The sequence below is a fragment of the Wyeomyia smithii genome, chromosome 2 (assembly GCF_029784165.1).
Source record: "Wyeomyia smithii strain HCP4-BCI-WySm-NY-G18 chromosome 2, ASM2978416v1, whole genome shotgun sequence".
In the NCBI taxonomy this organism is placed as follows: domain Eukaryota; kingdom Metazoa; phylum Arthropoda; class Insecta; order Diptera; family Culicidae; genus Wyeomyia; species Wyeomyia smithii.
The window spans coordinates 276,315,142-276,334,343 of NC_073695.1; the positions used below are offsets into that span (position 1 = coordinate 276,315,142).

The 19,202-nt window shown below is 38.9% G+C and overlaps 1 protein-coding gene across 4 annotated transcripts in view; it reads right to left on the bottom strand.

Moving 5' to 3' along the window:
- Positions 1 to 69: 69 nt before the first annotated feature.
- LOC129726196 (transmembrane protein 64) overlaps positions 70 to 19,202 on the bottom strand; it is a 41,191-nt gene continuing 22,058 nt past the window's right edge. For all 4 annotated transcript variants that reach the window (XM_055682918.1, XM_055682915.1, XM_055682919.1 and 1 more), the window contains 2 exons: positions 1,356 to 1,523; positions 70 to 1,266 (listed from right to left, as the gene is read on the bottom strand). In XM_055682918.1, coding sequence (XP_055538893.1) covers positions 1,147 to 1,266; positions 1,356 to 1,523 — 288 coding nt within the window. In that variant the 3' untranslated portion in view covers positions 70 to 1,146. The remainder of the gene's footprint in view (positions 1,267 to 1,355; positions 1,524 to 19,202) is intronic.

Below are 19,202 nucleotides of genomic sequence, written 5' to 3' on the forward strand. Positions count from 1 at the left end.
GCACTAACACGGCTATCGGATATTCATACTTCGACCAAACTGTGTGTCTTCTTTTAGCGCACCAATGAGTTGGTATAGGTAATGTGTTTAAGATTTTATTCATAGGTTTCATAGTCTTTTCAAGTAATGCAATCTTACTTCCTAGTTATATATTACGGTGCCTGGATTTACAGTAGTTTGTACAACGAACGAAACAATAAATAACAGGAAACAAGGGAGAACATTAAAAACGCACGAGTTGTGGTATTCCGAGCGCATTCTAGGCCCTAACTTACGCTAAGTAGGATCATTCAACGGAACAAATTTTTATCACAAGTACTGAGCAAGGAGCTCGTGGAACCAAAAATTTTGAAATTAATGACTTCTTTCCTTCTGTTAAGCAAAAATATGATTCGAAAAATTACTTGTTACTTGTAAGGAAGTCAAAGTTTCGCAGTTTCGCAGATTTGTACTGTTCGTGTTTGCCCTCGATCGGTGCCTTGCTTCGATATCACTTTTACGACTTGATTTTGCTTGTGGCCAGAATTCTAAAGCACACCAATCGAAACCGAAATTTTTATATACCACGCCTGACGGTATCTGATTGTTTTCTAAGCTAGCAGAAAGATAAGCGATTCGAAGTAATTCATTCTACTCACGTTCGCTAGCAGCGATTTATTATTAAGCACTCGATAGATTCGTCATGCCTTTTGGACACATCGATTAACTTTATTGCAGTTGTTTGCTGATAGTGGATACCAAGAAATTTACATTTCCTTCCTTACTGTTGATAAATCGTTGGACAAAACTTGTAAAAATCTAAAAATATTTTAATGTAAAAAACAACATGGACGGTTTATCAGAGGCAACACAAAGATAGACTCCAGGGAGTTACAAATTTGTTGTAGAGTTAGAACTTGAGTAATATTCGGTACCATCTGAAAACAAACTCTTACCTGACTTTTTTTTCTCATAGGAACGACTCTGATGTCCAGACACTGTCTGAAACCCCCCTCTTCGACTCTTCGAGGCACAACTCTTACCCTAATCACTTGCTTATCATATTCGACCTGACTCGAGCTTGCTGCAAGATTCTCCTTTGCTTTAATTCTATTTTAACATGTATATAACAGCCGAGACGTTATTCGATAAATCGGTGCAACAGTTCTACGCCTCGATTTCAATCAGTATCTTTTCATCTGACTCCATATCAGACAGCAGAGCTGCGGACAGCTCCGTGCGTGCTTTCTGTATTACCCAGACCATTAGAGCGGCACCGACAATGACCTGTTGTTGATGATTGTGTTCGCAATCGAAAGGAAGAAAAGAACACATTAGCTGCTAATACGACTTAAACTTTATATTCGGTGACTTACCTCTACCACGAACACGCCGTAACCAGCAAGACCAAGGGCGGCATTGTGATCGTTGAGCACTTCATGAATCGAGCGCAGCTTGGAACCAAGATACACATTGATGGTTTGAGCCGGCAGCAGACCTATCACCGTGCCTGTGTGGTAGCTCCGTGCATTTACCGCGCTGAGCTAAAAATATGAAATGCAGGAAAGAAAAAAAACACCCTTGGGTAATGAATGGAACAAAACACAAATATTGATTTGAAACATATGGTACTATAGTTCTAAAATAATTTTATCAAGTGTACAAATTTTATTTTGCTTTGACATTAGGTTAATTAACCTCAATTTGTCTCATGCTATATCACAGCAAGCCACAGCGACGCATTAATGGGTGGTTCAACTTTGTGGCAAAATAAATTTTGATTGAAATTTATTCAAAATCTTGATATAATTTCAGATTCATTCACTCCAAATTAAAATAGACATACAAAAGTGTTAGCATGTTTTTTGAGCCCAATGTCGTCCAAGTTCACCCAACAAGAGCAAACACAACGACAAACAGATTGAACACAGGAATACACCTCTTTTCTCTCGCAAAGCCGGATCTAACCGGCTATTGTGGCGAAAGTCTTTCGCTGCCATTCGCGCAAAACACGAACAATTCAACGCGGTCTTGGCTAGAGGAAAAAAGCCAGACCACAACGGCTTTCGGATTTGTTTACGTATTCGTTTCGCATGCTTGATGATGACCATTACTTTTATTGGCGGCTTGCTGTTGTTGTTGTTGTTTTGTTGCTGTTTGTGCGATTTGTCGCGACACAGCCGAAATCTATCAAGCGTGCAATCCATTAAGGGGCCCGGTAAAGGCCTATATCGATCCTATTGGCAAATGTGACAGGTTTTTAGAAAGCAGGGGGTAGATATAACCTTGATTTTGTTTTTTTTTCCTGTGATAATATTTCCATGTTTGTAGAACAGGAGGAATCATGGATTCAAAATAAATACTAAATCAAAACCTTTTGCAAATTTTTCGATTAGAAACATGATCAACTTTCTATCCGGGATCGAAGGAACCACGACGTTTGAATTGACGTATTCTTTCCAAATGATTATTTGATATTAAATGGTGATATTAAATGGTCTGTTTACTCGCGGTTTCTATCTGTTTTTGAATAATATAGGATAACAACAACGTGTGTTTTCTTAAGCCATAAAAATGGCTGTTTATGAGTGAACATTTATAGACTTGAAATAGGGAAAATTTGATTAGCTATAAAGCAAATTTTCTACGTCATACCGATGCACTGTGGTGTGGTACAAAAATGTAAAAAGTGGAACTTCACTCCTTAGCACCTTCTCCCTCCATCCTATCATAATGGTGTATTTTGAACAATTCCGAACTACAGTAAGGTCTCACGACCAAAATTCAACTTTTAGTACACCTAATATAAACAAAATTAGAGCGATTTTGCTTTCAACAGCATCTTTGGATGACAAATATATTGTTGAACCGTGAATAAGGATTTGAATTTGTGAGTAAACACTCAAAGTTGCGGCCTCCCGTGGTATGGTAGTCCGAAGTACCTTCTTACCCGCAAAGATATCTACGAATCCGACCAACAGACAGAGAATCAAATCGAACACGTTCTAATTGACGGCAGGTTCTTCTCCGACATCATCAACGTTCGAACCTACTGCAGTGCGAATATAGATTCGGACCATTACCTAGTAGCTGTGTGCATGCGCTTAAAATTTTTGACGGTGTATAATACCCGCCAAGAAGTAGTAGTTTCATTCAATTGTTCTAGAAGAATATCATCGGCTTACGTTCAGATGTGAAAACAAGGTAAAAGAACACATATAATTATATTAAATTTACGGGAATATTCATTTTTTAAACCAATGCCTTAGGTTTTAACATTTTACTCGTCATCGTCAGTAACATCATGACTGAAAATTAATAAATCTTCCACCTCCTATGTGAAAGTGCTTTTCGATTTGTTGTTGTGTCTAAAACTCGGAACTACCGGATCTGACGCAATTAGCAGCTCACGAAACATGTCACCAATAGTTTTCTCACGTGATAGTTTCCAGGCATTTAATTTCTCGTATATATTAAGGGGGGATTTGTTAGTAGCTTAAGTATTTATGATAAATATTAGTAAATAATAAGTATGTGTGTCCAATCACAAATGGTGACTTCTCAACACTGTTAGAAATTTGTAATTTTAATTGTTAGGATTTGTTTGCTTTCGCAATTAGGACTTATCATTCGTAGGGATTTAAACCTACTTGTCAGAAAAGGGGAAGTAAACTTACAACTAACTTAATTGCTAACTTATTGGCTATAAAGAGAGCTTATCGTAGCAATTGAGGATTGCAACGATTTTTGTCGAAAATTGTTAATAATTTTATTTGACATAGCTTCTAATGGTTCAACACTAGTAAGTCTATGTAATTCGAGTGTACCAAACCAAGGAGGACGCTTCAAAATCATTTTCAGAATTTTATTCTGAATCCTTTGGAGCGTTTTCTTCCTTGTTGAACAGCAACTTGACCAGATCGGTACAGCATAAAGCATTGCTGGTCTAAAAATTTGTTTGTAAATCAAAAGTTTGTTCTTTAAACAAAGTTTAGAATTCCTGTTAATGAGAGGATATAAACATCTCGTATATTTGATGCACTTGGCTTGTATACTCTCAATGTGCTCTTTAAAAATAAGTTTTTTATCATAAATTAGTCCCAACTACTTAACCTTGTCGGACCAACTTAAAATAACCCCATTCATCTTGACAACGTGATTATTGTTTGGCTTGAGGAAAGAAGCCCTAGGCTTATGCGGAAAAATTATCATTTGAGTTTTAGAAGCATTGGGAGAGATTTTCCACTTTTGCAAGTAGGAAGAAAAAATATCTAAACTTTTCTGCAATCGACTGCATATGACACGAAGACTTTTTCCTTTTACGGAAATGTTTGTGTCATCGCAGACAATGACTTTGTGCATCCTGGAGGCAAATCAGGAAGATCTGAAGTGAATATGTTGTACAGGACTGGACCCAAGACTGAACCTTGAGGCACACCTGCTCTGACAGGAAATCTATCAGATTTCGAATTCTGATAGACAACCTGCAGAGTTCGATCAGTAAGATAATTTTTTAAAATTTTGATTAGGAAAATTGGAAAATTAAAAGTTTGCAATTTCGCAATCAAACCTTTATGCCAAACACTGTCGAATGCTTTTTCTATGTCTAAAAGAGCAGCTCCAGTGGAATAACCTTCAGATTTGTTAGCTCGTATCATATTAGTAACTCTGAGCAATTGATGAGTTGTGGAATGCCCATGGCGAAATCCAAACTGTTCATTTGCAAAAATTGAATTTTCGTTGATGTGTGACATCATTCTGTTAAGAATAACTCTCTCAAACAGTTTACTTATTGAAGAAAGCAAACTGATTGGTCGATAACTTGAAACTTCAGCTGGGTTCTTATCCGGTTTTAAAATGGGAGTAATTTTTGCATTTTTCCATAATTTGGGAAAATATGCAATTTTGAAGCAGCAATTGAAAATTTTCACTAAAAAATCCATTGTGCTCTCAGGGAGATGTTTGATTAGTATATTAAAGATTCCATCGTCACCAGGTGCTTTCATATTTTTGAAATTTTTAATAATTGATTTAATCTCATTCAAGTTAGTTTCAATTATTTCTGCAGGTAAAAAATTCTGGGAAGAAATTAAATCAAATTGACGTGTGACTTCATTTTCAATTGGACTCACAAAATTCAAATTTGAGTTATGAACACTTTCAAACTGCTGAGCAAGTCTTTGAGCCTTTTGTTCATTGGATACAAGAAAACGTTCACCATCTTTTAAAACTGGAATAGGCTTTGAAGGTTTCTTAAGAATCTTCGACAGCTTCCAAAATGGTTTTGAATATGGTTTCAATTTTTCAATTTTAGTCTCAAAATTTTGATTTCTCAGAAGAGTAAATCTATGTTTAATCTCTTTCTGTAAATCTTTATAAATAGTTTCAAAAACAGGGTCACGAGAACGTTGATATTGACGTCTGCGGACATTTTTCAAACGAATTAGAAGTTGAAGATTTTCGTCAATTATTGGTGAATCAAATTTCACTTGAGCCTTTGGAACAGAATAATTCCTGGCATCAACAATTGCACATTTTAATGCTTCCAAAGCGGAATCAATATTCACTTCGTTTTGCAAATCAAGCTCATTATTGAAATTTCTCTCAATATAATTTTTGTATCTTTCCCAATTAGCTTTGTTATAATTAAAAACAGAGCTCATAGGGTTTAAAACTGATTCATGTGATAAAGAAAAAGTTATTGGAAGATGGTCAGAATCAAAGTCAGCATGTGTGATCAAATCACTACATACATGACTTTGATCTGTCAGCACCAAATCAATTGTTGAAGGGTTTCTTACAGAAGAAAAGCATGTAGGACTATTCGGAGACAAAATAGAATAGTATCCTGAAGAACAATCATTGAATAAAATTTTGCCATTGGAATTACTTTGAGAATTATTCCATGAACGATGTTTAGCGTTCAAATCGCCGATTATGAAAAATTTCGAACGATTCCTGGTGAGTTTTTGTAAATCACCTTTAAAATAATTTTTGAGCTCGCGTGTGCATTGAAATGGTAAATATGCTGCGGCAATAAATAAAATCCCAAGTTCAGTTTGAACTTCAATTCCCAAAGTTTCAATAACTTTCGTCTCAAGATGGGGAAGAGCACGATGTTTGATTCGGCGATGAATAACAATTGCAACTCCACCGCCGGAACCCTGAATCCTATCATATCTATGAACCACGTAATTGGGATCATATTTTAATTTTATGTTAGGTTTCAAAAATGTTTCAGTAATAATTGCAATATGCACATTATTTACTGTTAAAAAATTAAAAAGCTCATTCTCATTGGCCTTCAATGAGCGAGCATTCCAATTTAATATTTTAATTGTTTTATTTAAAATCATTGCTAAATTTTAAATTAGAAACAATTTTAATAGTAAAATTTGTGCCTATTTGAATGGCTTCAAACATTGATTTTGCCTGCAACATGGCGTTCATAAGATCGAACATTGCCTGTTGCAAAAAAGAAAGTTTACCTGCCGTAATAGGCCCCAGGCAGTTGACATTAGAAAAAATATTTTCGGCAGCAATATTAGCTGGAGTAATAGGTGTACAATTATTTTCTAGCGTGTTTTGCTTACCCATATTAACGGTCATTTTCGAACTACCAACACTAGGCGGTATAATGTTCGAACTACCTGTAACCTGTGCATAAGTTAAACGGGTATGCAAAGGAGTAGGTAAACTATGCGTCACTGGTACGCTTGGAGAATTTTGTTTTGAAGTTGGTTTTAATTGAGAAATTGAATTTTGTTTACCTTGCCTTGCCTTAACAATTGCTAAACGGACTGGGCGTTGATAAAAATTTGACATATGGTTGCCGTTACAATTCGCACAGCGAAAATTTTTACTCTCTTTCACAGGACATGTGTCCTTTTTGTGAGAAGAGTCTCCACAATTGAGACATTTTTGGTCCATGTTACAGAATTTGGAACCATGGCCATAACGTTGGCAAGTACGGCATTGGGTGATATGCTTTTCACCTCCGCCATACTTCCTATAAGTTTCCCACTTTACACGCACATTATACAAAGCATGTGCTTTTTCAAAAAAATTTAAGTTGTTAACCTCATTGCGGTTAAAATGAATTAAATAATTAACAAGGGAAATTCCAGTTCTCTGACTGTTTTCGCCTCGTGATTTTTGTTTCATTAGAATTACTTGGGTAGGGGCTATGCCAAGTAATTCTGTTAAAGTAAGTTTGATCTCATCAACGGTTTGATCGTTGGTGAGACCTTTCAAGACAACCTTGAACGGCTTGGCGTTCTTGGTGTCATATGTAAAAAAAATTGTACATCTTGTCAGTTAAATACTGAACAAGACTATCACGACCCTTTACTGAGTCGGCTAATAAGCGGCATTCACCTCTACGGCCAATTTGATAGGTAACTTTAACGTCAGAAACAAACGTTGAAAGTTCCTTTTTGAATATATTAAATTCAGAAGAAATAGTTACCACAATAGGTGGAACTTTCTCCTTTTTTAAAGATTTTATATTTTGTATAGTTTCATTATTGGTAACTTCCATTTCACCAGCTTCTTGCTCAGGCAAAATATCAAAAGGATTGTCACTACAGACACTCGATGTGTCAGAAAGAGATGCCTCTCTTTTCCTCCCCGCAGCGATGCGAGGTTTCTTTTTCCGTCCAGCCATTTCAGGTGATACGAAAAAAGTTAAAACAAATGTTAAATTCAACAGTAGGTAGTCTTGAGAAAGACTGATGGGAAATAACTTTCAGGTAGTCTTTAAAAGACACACTGACAAAACACAAACTTTGAAGCTATAGGCAGTCAAAGACCAGTCCACAAGCAACCGAAAAAACGTCTGATCTGTAGGACAGTTCAAGACGCACTGATTTATTTTCTTTTCTTCTTTCATGTTTTCTTGGGCTCTTTCCGAAAGTTTGCCAATGGGACTCGAAGATTAAAGGATTATTTCATATCCTTGAATTAGTAATTTGTGTACTGTTGTTGAACATCCATACAATTTTACGTAAAAATGAACGGTAGCGTTGGACTTAAATTTTGATGCATCAATTCTTTTGCCACTCGGAATCGTTGCTAGCAGCGTCTGAAATCGCTGGATTAAATTTAAATCGACTCCTGTTATCTCCAAAGAAAATTCTGCATTGAAAAAAACGTATTGCTGTAACACCGTTATTGCTATTGCCGAAGCCAGCGTGCGGTTTGTCGACATGTAGACCAAGTTTGACAAAAAATTCTTTTTGAATTCGCTATTTGATGCTGTTGAGCTGATCGATGTTACCTGTTCTCAAGTATTGAAAATAGGTAATATTTCCATTTTATTCTACTTCGAAAATTTATTATGAAATTTAAGTTCAATGTTCAATATTAAATTTAAATTCAATATGAAATCTGCTCTCTGAAAAAACTGCAAATATCGACAAATCAATAAAAGTCTGCACACGGACTCTAAGAATCTTCATTTTCAGATAAATTTGCATATCTGGTATCCCTGATCGGCTGGTTCACATTTTGACAGTTCATACTGGTTTCCTATATTCGCTTCGCCAGAAACTGACTATACTGACACAGTACTTATTTAAATTATATTTATAATTAAAATTTTAAATTACAATTTTGAAATAATTCATTATTATTAAATATTCTATAATATATATAAATGAATATCAATGAATAATGATATACACTAAGGTCGCTTTTTACGCGTTTTTTTACGCGGCTTTTTTTACGTGTATTCCAGAATTTACGTGGTTTTTTTAATGCGGATTCCGGAATTTACGCGGTTTTTTAACGCGGATTCCGGAATTTACGCGGTATTTTTTTTTTTTTGCCCGGATTTCGGTTCCCCTTCACTCGGAATGCAAAATTAACGATGGTTTTTTTTACGCGGATTCCGGAATTTACGCGTTTTTTTAACGCGGATTCCGGAATTCACGCGGTTTTTTTACGCGGATTCCGGAATTTAAGCGTTTTTTTTTACGCGGATTCCGGAATTTAGGCGTTTTTTTTTCACGCGGCACGTATCCCCCGCGTAAAAAGCGACTTTAGTGTACATAAAATCACTACGACGTAATTTTAGCCATAAGAAAATTTTAATTGCCCTTTAGGGAGATATTTTTCCAACTTTTTGAATTTTTGATACAAAAATTGAATTTTTCATAAAATATCAACCTAATATGGATTTTCTGCTTTTTAAATGAACATTTTGGGTTTTGTCCGGCTTTTGTTCGGAGACCCGCCACTGTGCAGCGGGACGCCGGGGTTGCACAGGAACACGACCAGCAGCTGGAGGCAGCGTTATCCACGGAAGAGCAGGTTGGTGCAGCTACTCTTGAAAATGGCTGGGGGAGCATCCGATCCGCCATAGGTAGTACTGCTGTAGCGCTACTAGGTACGATGGCTCCGAATAATAGAAATGACTTGTTTGATGGCGAATGTGTTAGTCGAGGAGAAGAACGCAGCACGGGCGTAAATGTTGCAACACGGTAAGAGAGTGATCGTGGAACGATACCGACAGTTACGGAACAGCAAGAGCTCAGTCCTCCGAAGGAAGAAGCGCCAGCAAGAGCACTGAGATCGCGTAGCGATGGAAGAACTGTACAGCTCCCGTAAAGGCTACTGCAAGTCGATATACGTTGGAGCTTGGACGACAATTTCCTTCCCGATAAGTGTGAGGTGAGGGTAGCACTTCGATGAGGACCTGAAAGGCGATGCAGTGCAGCGCAAGGACGGTATGGCAACTGATCGTGGTGCATGAGTAGAAGACAACAGGATTCCAGCCCCCGATCTCCTGGAGCTGGATGATGAGATTGGCCAGCTTAAAAACAATGAAGCTGCTGGAGTGGACCAACCTCCCAGTGAGTTGTGGAGAAATACTGGCTAGAACTGTGTACTAGGTCATTGTCAATACCGGAAGGAGGAAGAACGAGTACCGGAGGAGTGGATGGAGGGTATGTATGTATGTAGGGTTGCGTACCATCTTCGGTAGACTGCAGATTGAAAACGGAACGTGAAGAAGTGGATTAAACCACGAATTGCAGGAGCTGCTTGGGGAACCATCTATCGTCCATCCCGCGAAGATTGCCAAGTTGCGGTGGGCTGGACATGTCGTAAGGATGTCGGACGACAGCCCGGTGAAGATGGTTGTTGAAACCAATCCGTCAGGGACGAGACAGGAAGGTGCACAGCAGGCTAGGATGGAATCAGATGGCCTATGTCCACTTTCAAACGTTTAAAACTCAGTCCGTTTTCAACCGATTTCCTTCATTCTTACAGCAATCGATTGAAAAATCATCTATGCACCCACCCAAACGCAGAAAATTGTAATTTGGTAATACAAACTATCGTCTATAGAAAAATTTCAATCCTTGTCGAAACGTAGATTTCGACCTCTGATTGGTCGCAAAATGTTTGCTTTCCCTAACACGGTCGACAGAATATACCTATTTAACCAGGAATGCACTCTCTCATGGTGGGAACTATCATTTAATAAATTATTACTGATAACTATCAGTAATTTCTAACTCGTTACTGATTACCATCAGTAAATATCAGTAACTTGCATTTAAGCATTCTTAAGCAAAATAGTAACGCTGCCTACATTTGTTATTAGCGTTGCTTTATTCAGCTGTACTTTTAGCTCAAGCAACCTTGGCTCGACATTGTTTTTCGTTAACAGTATTGCATATGTTTGTTAATTTAGGTTTACATTAGAGAAATCCAATCCAATCTCTATTGTTCATTTTGATAAAAATTAGTCAATCGCCAAAAATTTTATTATTTCACTTTCGGACACAAGACCTTTCGAATGCCGCAAAGAGCGCTCCCATCACGCACAATCAATTTTCTAGCCCCTCAGAATTTTTCACAGAAAGGTTGTATTCTACATAGGTCCATTTCGTACTTTTTCTCAACCTGCGGAGAGCATATATCAAGATGGCTTGACAAAGTATTTTTTTTAATTCTTTTATCACCAATATTTAGTGGTTAATTTGTGAGTTCGAAATCCAATTTGTGGTAAATTGTGGTTAAATGATTTCCGAGAAATTTTCAAAAAACTGGGCAAGCCATCTTGAAACATGATTTTTCTTCAAATGAATCGGACAACGATGATATACACATCAATCGAAAGCTCAAAATTTGTGGTTCACGAAAATGTAATTTTTGAAGCCATAATTGCTAGTGTTTGTACCGAAATTTGTGTTTTGTTGTTCACGTAGTTCTACGTTTTGTTTATTTGTTGACGACGCTGCTGGCAGCTAGTGGCGTTGGCTGTTTGCGATGTTTGTCACTGCTATACTGAGCGTGCGTGTGGGGAATATGGTAAATACACTCAATTCGCTTTTTACGCGGGGGATACGTGCCGCGTAAAAAAAACGCGTAAATTCCGGAATCCGTGTAAAAACCGTGTAAATTCCGGAATCCGCGTGAAAAAACCCGCGTAAAAGGCGACCTTAGTGTATCGAGATTCAGGGAACTCAGCCAACAGACTTGCTCTTACAGGTAGCCTAACAGACGCAGAATAAATATGTGTGAATTTGTTGTCAAAAAGGATGCCGGTAACCAAAATGTACTTTCACAGCAAAGTAATCCAAATTCGACGAATTTTTTTTTCAGTACCAGTAGGTATTACAAACAATAATTATCACTTTTTCATCACTTAGATTCTGAGAAATGTTTCGGAAATATTTAAACAAATGTTCAAATAAGCTGCCGGGATCCAACATAATGTTGTTCTTCTGTTATTTTTAAATTCCGGAATTTTTTCGAATCACCAATAGTTTTTTTTCAGATTTCAAGCAGATTTTTTCAGTTTTTCGAGCAGTTGTAGACATTTTTCAAAAACATCTGGCATCTCTGGTGTTGGCTAAGTTCCCCGAATCTCGATATTTACCATATTCCCTACACGCACGCTCAGTATAGCAGTGACAAACACCGCAAACAGCCAACGCGACTAGCGGCCAGCAGCGTCATCAACAAATAAACAAATCGTAGAACTACGTGAACAATAAAACACAAATTTCGGTACAAACACTAGTAATTATGACTTCAAAAATTACATTTTCGTGAACCACAAATTAAGAGCTTTCGATTGATGTGTATATCATCGTTGTCTGATTCATTTGGAGAAAAAACATGTTTCAAGATGGCTTGACTCAGTTTTTTGAAAATTTCTCGGAAACCACTTAACCACAAATTGGATTTCGAACTCACAAATTAACCACTAAATATTGGTGATAAAATAATTGAAAAAAATTACTTTGTCAAGCCATCTTGATATATGCCTGCGGAGAGAAGCTTTTCAGTAATACGGCGATTAAAAACGGGGCTTGGTAAGATCAGCACGCAGAATAGATTCTCATATCTAGCTCTACTCAATACTGAATCAGCTTTGCTGAAGGAGGTTGGCGTTGACGCTTCAATCCATTAGTTCGGAGATTCAATCCCGATTGAAGTGATCTTTTTATTGTATTGTTTTTTTTTTTTTTGTTACGATACTTTGTTAAACAATATTTAATTAAAAAAGCATTTAAGCGTTTATCTATATTTTTCTTCAATCGTTATTTCTTCGATATTTTTTCAATGAAAAGTTAGAAACAATAGCCCCCCCATACATTTTTCTTAGTTGCGCCTATATGAAAATTATATGACTGTAGAGTACCTACCTCTCGTACAAAAAAAAAATCAGACAATATCAGTAAAAGAAAAACTTTACTGATAGTTAATGATATTTTTTCTTACTGATAACTATTAGTAGTTACTGATAGTTACTGATCCCTAGCACTCTCAGTACTATATAAGCAATTCTCGCTGAAACTAGGCTACTAGGAGCACAAGGTCTTTCAAATTTGATATAAATTCACATAATTATTGGAAACTAGCTGACCCGGCAAACTTCGTACCGCCGCCTTGAGTTTTATTGACTGTTGTATTGCAAAAACTGAAATATCTAACTGCTGCTAAAAACATACCTACGATATGTTTTGGCTCTAATTTGTTATTAGTTTTTTTTTAAATCCTGCGCTCGTAAAATTCTACGTTTTTATTTCATTGAACATTATGCAGCACCTTTCAACCATAATAAAATCATTTCAATACATTTCTGAAAATAAACAGTCATTCTTCTAAATATTCTGAAGGCAATTATTACATTATTTTTTCAATTATTCAAAACATACATGATACCAATTGTTTTTCACGTGACCATGTGACATAAAGCTGTTTATGCGAGAATATGCATGTTTTAGGTTTAATGCCACCAGTTATCAGGGTTTTGGGCATTATCGAATATCACGCAACTGCGGAGCGCGAAGGTACATACAGACGTTTAAAATTAAATGGTAAATTGGTACGTACACGAAGCTACGAAATTTTCGCTTCAATGACATTAACATTTCATCTGCTTTTTGAGGCAGATCTGCTGCCTAAGCACAGTGCAATTGACACTTCGCAACATTATAGTTTTCAATTCAACATTCAACAATTAATTGTAAATCCGGAGATTTGTAGGAATGCCTATTCAACAAAACATGAACAGAAATCAATGTTTTTTGAGAAGCAAAAACTACACGTTTATTTTACCAGCTAACAGAATCATTGCACCATGAGCAAATTTCAATGATCTAAGTCAGTGTGCATTTTAGAGAAAATTGAACAGATTGATTAAATCCGAGCAATGGTAAATTAAATCATCGCACATGTAGTGTTATTCTTGTTCTTTCATTTCATTTATCAGATAAATAAAACGATTATATGCAACTTTGCTCAAATAAGCCAGAAATTTAATTTACATTATCAAGTATATGCCCTTGAATAAAATAATCAAAGCCACGTTGAGAGTATTCACATGCATGTTGAGTTTGCTGTTACCACGCTATAGCGCTTTTGCATAGAAAAGGTGTAGTAGGCAGCGAAAACGAATATCACCTAATACGTGAATCAATAACAGGTGCTTGTTTACTCAACTACGACGCCTCAATAACGACGCTACAACAACTTGTCTACCGGTCATAGCCTACAATCATAGTAATCTAATGACGTTGTTCTTGGAGTAAAAGGCGGGAAAAACCGAAAATATATTTCAATTTTTTTCTAACTTTATCAGTTGATTATTGTTATTTTTATGGCCTATTAACTCGTCGAAGATGAGGACAAAACAAACACAAAAAGAATCATTCAAATCCGTTGATTCTAATTCGAGTGAAACGCCGTTATACAGACACCAACTTATTTTTATTTATTAGATAGAGAAAAAATGATAATGCCATTTTTGTTTGATCGAATTAGTTGACCCCTTGGTCACCAAGAGGTGTAACAGTTTTCAGAAAAGTTGAAATTTTAGCAATTCTTGATGTATTATTTGAGCTATATCTCTAAAATTCGTTATATAAAGTACTACAAGTAGCACTTTTCTATAAAGAGGAATGATAGGTCTTTCATTTGAAGTGATCAAAATTTAGGCCGCCATCTTGTATGATTCAATTCAAGACCGGTATCATACGGACGTTAGGTGCTCATCGTGGCGAAGAAAGAAAAGGGTAAATAGTAAATACTGCCGTAATCTTGCAGACTGACGTAAGCGCCAAAGTGGCCGATTTGTGTTTTTTGGATTAAACGATAGAACACACCAAATTGGACCTATAGGCGTCCAAATTTGATCAAAAGTGTAAAAAAAGCGTCAGAAATTCATGAAAACGAAATGACGTAACCGCCATTTTTTTTCCACGACACGACAAAGTTTGCGATGTGTTTATTACATTGAACGATTCGAGAAATAATCACGCAAATGGAACCAAATTTGGCATGTAGACGTTTTATGGGAGCAGGAAATATTTATATGGTGGTACAACACCTTTCCCTTCTCACATATTCGGAACAATTTTTCCGGAGAACAGCTTCGAATGATCGAAATGTTGCACAGGAGCTAAGAATCGACCCCTTACCTTACCTTACCCGTCAGCTCCAGGCCGAAGTGCTCTTGCTGCTCGAAGAAGTCGTCTCCATTCAACTCGGTCCATGGCTGCAGCTCGCCAGCCATGTCGTCTGCGGAGGCCCCGCAGGTCGTCTTCCACTTGATCGAGCCACCTTGCTCGCTGCACGCCCCGTCGCCTTGTTCTAGTCGGGTTGTTAACAAGAACCATTTCCACCGGGTTATCGTCCGACATCCTAACGACATGCCCAGCCCACCGTAGTCTCCCGATTTTCGCCGTTTGAACGATGAGTGGTTCTCCCCAGCGTTGTTAAACTCGCTCGCAAAAAGCATGCGATACTCCAAGTGGCGTTCTCGCCGCTACCGAAATCTCACACTAGAGATACTCCTGTCGTACTGTTTCTCATTCTCTTTTCCTTTTTTCATTTCACACTACCGAGCGTTGATGCTTGCGAGTTTTCTCATAGGCCGACACGCACTCTCGCTCGCGTACTTTCCCACTCGCGTGTACCTCCCTTTCTCGCTAGCACAACCGTCAAGACGCATTATGACGATACGGAGTGACAAGGTACGACAAAGCGGAGTGGCGAGAAAAATATTTCGATGGGTAGGCAGGGATGCCACATATACAGATTTTTTAGTACTTATACAGATTTTTGCGTATTTTTTATACAGATATCTGTATATACAGATTACAGATTTTCTGGAAATAGTACAGAACTATACAGATTTTTTTTTTGATTTTCGTGGATCGCGAAACAAACTTTTCGATATAGTTGAAAATCGAAAAAGAACTCAAATGCTATTGAGCGTATTGGAGGTTTCATTATATTTATATGTTACGCATAAACGTGTGCATAATTGTGTTTTTTATTTTAAGGGATATGTCCAGTACATATGCAGATATTTATACAGATTGAAATACCACCAAGGTGATTTTCTGAGATTCGAAATACAGTTGAAATTGTGGCATCACTGCGAGTAGGTGGTCGAATATCATACACGTTCAAGCATGCGATTCTATATAGATTTATCACCCCACTTTTTTCATTCTGTGCCGAACACGCATCAGTACTGGACGTGTTTGGTGATCGGTCCGATAGAGTATAAAACAAAAGACGTGTGAACAAGTGTTGGCATTGTTTGCCTGGTCGAGTGAAATAAATCCGGGTTCAAGGTCGTTCCTTTGTGCAACTGTTTCGCATCGTGACTGCCAGCTGGTGCGTAAGCCGATTTGGCTGCTGGCTGGATTGTGCTACAGCAGTGGACGAGACACAAACGAGGAAAAAGAAGAAGCCATCAGTGTCAGCGAGTCGTATCGCTGTGTGGAGTGATCTCACACCTGGCTCGCTGCTGGTGGCTGTTTGGTGCTGCTGTATTGGTGCTGCTGGCTGTAACGGCTGCTACTTCGAACGATCGGACAACCAACCTTACTGGAAGGGAGAAATAAAAAGGTACGTGTTCTTGTCAGCGCTAGTGCGCTAAACATAGCGCGATGGATGTAGGTCCCTCGCCTCCCGCGCCACCATCCCCGAACCCCTCTGACCCTGACCCTTCTGTTACCCCCTCCCCTGTTCATTCTTCAGTCCCCCCTCGCCCCAGGCTTTACCCAGACGGAGCCCAGGGCAGCTATACTGTTTTTTTTCGGCCAAAGGCAGGACCGAAATCGAAAAAGTTGAACCTCTTGCAGATTTCTAAAGACCTGACGAAGGAGTACAAGGGCGTGACCGAAATTTCCAAGGTCCGGCCTAACAAGCTCCGTGTCGTGGTCGGTAACCTGAAAGAGGCCAACGATATAGCTTGCTCTGAGCTCTTCACACGCGAGTATCGCGTTTACATACCCGCACGAGACGTGGAGATCGACGGTGTCATAACCGATTCGAGTCTGTCCGTCGAGTGTATACTGCAAAGTGCCAAAGGGTGCTTTAAGAACAAAACGTGTCCCGAAGTAAAGGTGCTCGACTGCAAGCAATTGCGGTCAGCATCGATCATCGGTGGCAAAACAGTATACACTCCGTCAGACTCGTTTCGAGTTACGTTCGCCGGGTCTGCACTACCAAGCCACGTCTCGATCCACCGGGTTCGTCTCCCTGTGAGGCTCTACGTGCCCCGCGTCATGAACTGCCTGAATTGCAAGCAGTTAGGCCATACAGCCGCCTACTGCTGCAATAAGGCACGTTGTGGCAAGTGTGGGGAGTCTCATGCGGAAGATTCTTGCAGTGTTAACGCTGAAAAGTGTATTCACTGCGGAGAAAATCTGCATGAGCTCTCGACATGTGCGGTGTACATGCAGCGCAGGGATAAAATAAAACGGTCTCTCAAAGAGCGTTCAAAGCGTTCCTACGCTGACATGCTGAAGAAGACCGTTACCACTTCTCCCGTTACTTCGAACCCCTTCGATCTGTTGCCCTCTGAGGAAACCGATTCTGACGATTCACCAGCGGGAGCATCTTACGCCAATCCTGGGGAGTCTAGAAAGAGGAAAAGTGTTTCCTCTCCTAAACTTCCCAGAAAAGGTCCTAAGATTTCTCAAAGTGAAATGAAGGTTACAAACAAACCAAACAGTGCTGCGGAAAAACCGAAGCAAACTCCTCCTGGGCTGGCAAATTTAAAGTCCCAGAAGGAGTTCCCAGCACTGCCAGGAACATCTAAAACCCCAGTTGCTCCTTTTACACTCCCAGTTGATGAAACAAACTCTGGATTAGTGAAATTTTCTGACATTGTGGACTGGATTTTTGAAACTTTCAATGTACCCGATCCAATTAAAATTTTTCTTACAGCATTCCTCCCAACAGTTAGATCATTTTTGAAGCAGTTGACTGCCCAATGGCCTCTCCTTGCAGCGATTGTATCCTTCGATGCCTAATTCAACTGCGTATATGAAGGATTCTATCTCTGTCTTACAGTGGAATTGTAGAAGTATTTTACCAAAAATTGATTCGTTTAAAGTTTTGATAAATAAAAACAAATGCGATGCATTTTCCCTTTGTGAAACTTGGCTTACTTCAAATATTGATCTCAACTTCCATGATTTTAATATTATTCGCCTTGATCGAGACACCCCATATGGAGGAGTACTTTTAGGGATTAAAAAGTGCTATTCTTTCTATCGTATTAACCTCCCCTCGATTCCAGGCATCGAAGTTGTCGCATGTCAAATGACAATACAAGGTAAAGAGCTTTGTATTGCCTCAATATATATTCCCCCCAGAGCACAGGTTGGGCAACGGCTGCTCTTTGATTTAATAGAACTTCTTCCCTCGCCACGTTTGATTTTGGGAGACTTCAACTCTCATGGCGTGGCTTGAGGTTCCCCATACAATGATAACCGCTCCTCTTTAATCTATAACCTTTGCGATGACTTCGACATGACTATTTTAAACAACGGTGAAATGACACGTATCCCGAAACCTCCAGCGCGCCCAAGCGCTTTGGATCTATCCTTATGTTCGACGTCGCTACGGTTGGATTGCACATGGAAGGTAATCCTCGATCCTCACGGTAGCGACCATCTGCCTATTCTTATTTCAATTACTAACGGGTCAACTCGCATGCGACCAATTGACATTCCGTATGACCTCACACGAAATGTCGATTGGAAGTTATACGAGGAAATGATTTCAAAAGCGGTCGAGTCGATTCAACATCATTCACCACTTGAAGAATACAACCTCCTCGCGGGCTTGATTCTCGACGCCGCGTTGCAAGCCCAAACGAAGAAATATCCCGGCGTAACGATCAAAGAACGGCCTCCCACTCCGTGGTGGGACCAAGAGTGCTCCGATGTCTACACGCAAAGATCCGACGCGTTTAAGGCCTACCAGACGGGAGGTATACCTGGCGACTATTTACGGTATTCGGAGCTTGATACCAAGCTTAAAAGCTTGGCTAAAGCAAAGAAACGTGGATATTGGCGTCGGTTCGTGAACGAGACGTCGAGGGAGACATCGATGAGCACTCTTTGGAACACAGCCCGAAGAATGCGGAATCGCGTAACGGTCAACGAAAGCGAGGAGTCTTCAAGTAGGTGGATATTTGATTTTGCCAGGAAAGTATGTCCGGACTCTGTTCCTGAGCAAAATATTGTTCGCGATGCGTCTCCGGGCCACGACGCGATAGAATCACCTTTTACGATGGCAGAACTTTCAGTTGCCCTCCTGTCCTGTAACAATAACGCGCCTGGATTAGATAGAATCAAATTCAACTTGTTGAAGAATCTACCCGGCAATGCCAAGAGGCGCTTGTTGAACTTGTTCAATAAGTTCCTGGAGCAAAACATTGTACCGCAGGATTGGAG